General features: G+C 48.3%; 1 protein-coding gene across 3 annotated transcripts in view; it reads right to left on the bottom strand.

Annotated features, from left to right (window-relative positions):
• Positions 1 to 6: 6 nt before the first annotated feature.
• Positions 7 to 2,615, bottom strand: part of MANSC1 (MANSC domain containing 1) — a 22,946-nt gene continuing 20,337 nt past the window's right edge. For all 3 annotated transcript variants that reach the window (XM_011993642.1, XM_011993641.1, XM_011993643.1), the window contains one exon: positions 7 to 959. In XM_011993642.1, the coding sequence (XP_011849032.1) occupies positions 28 to 959 (932 nt within the window). In that variant the 3' untranslated portion in view covers positions 7 to 27. The remainder of the gene's footprint in view (positions 960 to 2,615) is intronic.

Raw genomic sequence — 2,615 nt, 5'->3', positions numbered from 1 at the left:
TGAATGAAGAGACACTGAGTTCCATCCTTAGATGTCCACATAGATCCCATTGATCAAATAATCCAGTCTTGAGTAACGTTTCCTGCGGAGTGATTCTGAGAGGATTCTGCCCAGGAGGACGAGGCCTATCACCAGGAACAGGACACCAAAGAGCAGGGATCCGATAAGAAGCCACTTTTCAAATGGAAGGCCATACTGATTTTCTGGAACGTTGCCCTGGGAGGAACGACCTGGACTGGCCTCCCTACCTTCCCAGGAAGCAGTTTTATTCGTAGCGGAAGACTTCACATTTGACATAGAAAGTGCAGTAGGGTTATACACATTCCCTGTGTTCAAAGTGAGGTTGGAGATTTCTGTAAACGGTATCATTTCTGGGCTGCCTTTCAAGTCTGTAGGTGCCTGAAAGGTGGTAGTCAGAACTGCTGTTGTAGCCATTGCTTGGAGTGTAGCCACAGCCCGTGTAAAACCTGTAGAAATGAGGGTCGTGGGAGGCTGAGAAGTGACAGTGGTTACAGGTGGAGATGTGGTGGCCAGCTGTGGCTGGGAAGTCCCAGAAGGTGTCACTGAAGCCTTGTTGGGTAGACGGATGGTGGGCTTTGGAGTAGCCGAGGTGGTATGTGGAGAGGCAACTGCCACTGTAGCTGGGAACACACTCACATTTTCAGGCAGCAGATGAGCTATTTCTTGATCAGAGGAAATCTGTGAACTCTGAGAATGGCCTTTTTCTTTATAAACAAGGAGCTGGGCACTTGCTTTGTCCATATTAAATAGTTTCTCCAAGTGATCTGAGGATCCAAACTTCTGAGAAAGTATCTCTCTCCATGAGATATCGGTGGGCTTTGAATAAACTATGTGATGACGGGCTAGAGGAGTGACTGCTTGTGAAAACTGGCCAGGTAAGAGAGAGTCTTCCTGGGGTAACTCTTGGCTTGGCAAATTTCTGGTCAAAGATGGAAAATCTGAAAATATGTGGAAAATAAAAGGAGGGCTTATATAACTCCATGCTAAGGTAAGTTAAAAAATATAAACATATCAGCTTGTTCAAAAGATCCCCAAACCGGTTGGGCATGGTGGCTCACACCTATAATCCCAGCACTTTGGGAGGCTAAGGGAGGAGGATGGATTGAGGCCAGGAGTTCAAGACCAGCCTGGACAACACAGGGAGATCCTATCTCTTAAACAAATCTCCAAACCGTTGATACTTGACATTTCATCGAAATGTGTGCAAAATGGAAAAACACAAATTGCTAAATGAGAATCTGATAACGCCGCCTCTCCACCAGATGCTATGGTTTATTTCTAGCATGAAAGGACAGAAGATAAGAGAAATGTGTGGAGGAGGACCAGGCAAATTAAGGAAAAGGTGGGAGTTGCACAGCGGAGAAGCCGGAGGGGCTCAGCAGGGAAGCAAGAGGCTTAGGAAGATGGAGAGGGTTCTCCATCTTCCTAAGGGGTCAAGGCCAGGGAAAAAAGTGGGCCGGAGGGTGACCTGAGCAGGAAAGGCTGGCAGGGAGAATGTGGGGGAAGGTGTGGGTTTCTGCAGGACATACCAACTAAGACTGAGATGACAATTGGGAAGCAAGTAATCATCAGGGAAGATTTCAGTGGGGGCATGGGGCAGGCAAGAAAGGTAAGTGGAAGCCGTGGGAAACGAGGCGATAGAGCAGGAGAGAGGGGGCAGAATCCCTGTTATGTGTCTCTGACAGGGAGGAAGAGGAGAGGCCAGGCAGGGTCTGGTCTCCCCTCTGAGCACTGAGGCCACAGCAGCAGCAGGACAATGACAACAAAAACCAGAGACGTATGGTTCCAGCACTGTGCTCCGAGGACCGAGGCTATCTGGGAGATTTCACTTGGACTCTCAAAGATTAGAATTTTGGAGCCAATGTCGTAGGTCATGAGGACGATGGGACCAATATTTGAAATCATGATGACCACACTACAGACATAGAGAGCAGAAATCCATACAGTCCCAATGCCTGCTGAGGAGAAACCAGCCCCAGATCCTGCTCCTGCTCCAGGAAGCTCAGAATTGTGCCCCTGATCACACACCCCACTGATCACAGTTCAAAGTGGAAAGGGCTGTTCAAGCAATCAAGGGCAGGCAATGACCAGGTGAACTGCCATGTATCACTGCTGCTAGGCTAACCATCTCACGTAGACTAGAACTGCAGAAAACACAAGGAAAGAAGCAGAGGAATGTCCTGGCATCTCTCAGTCCACTCACTCCTGCTCTCTTGTCCTTTTCCTTCCTCAACTCACCTCCATGCCAGTTTCCAAACTGGTCCTCAGTCTCCTCTTTCCTACAAATGGATCCAGAGGCAGCTTCGGATTCATGCCATCTCGTGACTACTCTCTAAGCCTTACCCCTCTGAGAGGTTCTTTGCACTGTCACTTATTCATCCATCTAGAACAGGGCTCAGCAAACTACGGCCTGATGGACAAATCTGGCCTGCCATCTGTCGTCGTATGACTTGCAAGCTAAGAATGGTTTTTACATTTTTTAAAAATTTTTATTTGTTTTGAGACAGAGTCTCGCTCTGTCGCCCAGGCTGGAGTGCAGTGGTACGATCTCGACTCACTGCAACCTCTGCCTCACAGATTCAAGCGGTTCTCCT

Source organism: Mandrillus leucophaeus, unplaced genomic scaffold (genome assembly GCF_000951045.1).
Source record: "Mandrillus leucophaeus isolate KB7577 unplaced genomic scaffold, Mleu.le_1.0 Scaffold431, whole genome shotgun sequence".
Lineage (NCBI taxonomy): Eukaryota > Metazoa > Chordata > Mammalia > Primates > Cercopithecidae > Mandrillus > Mandrillus leucophaeus.
This window is presented reverse-complemented; position numbering and strand designations above follow the sequence as displayed.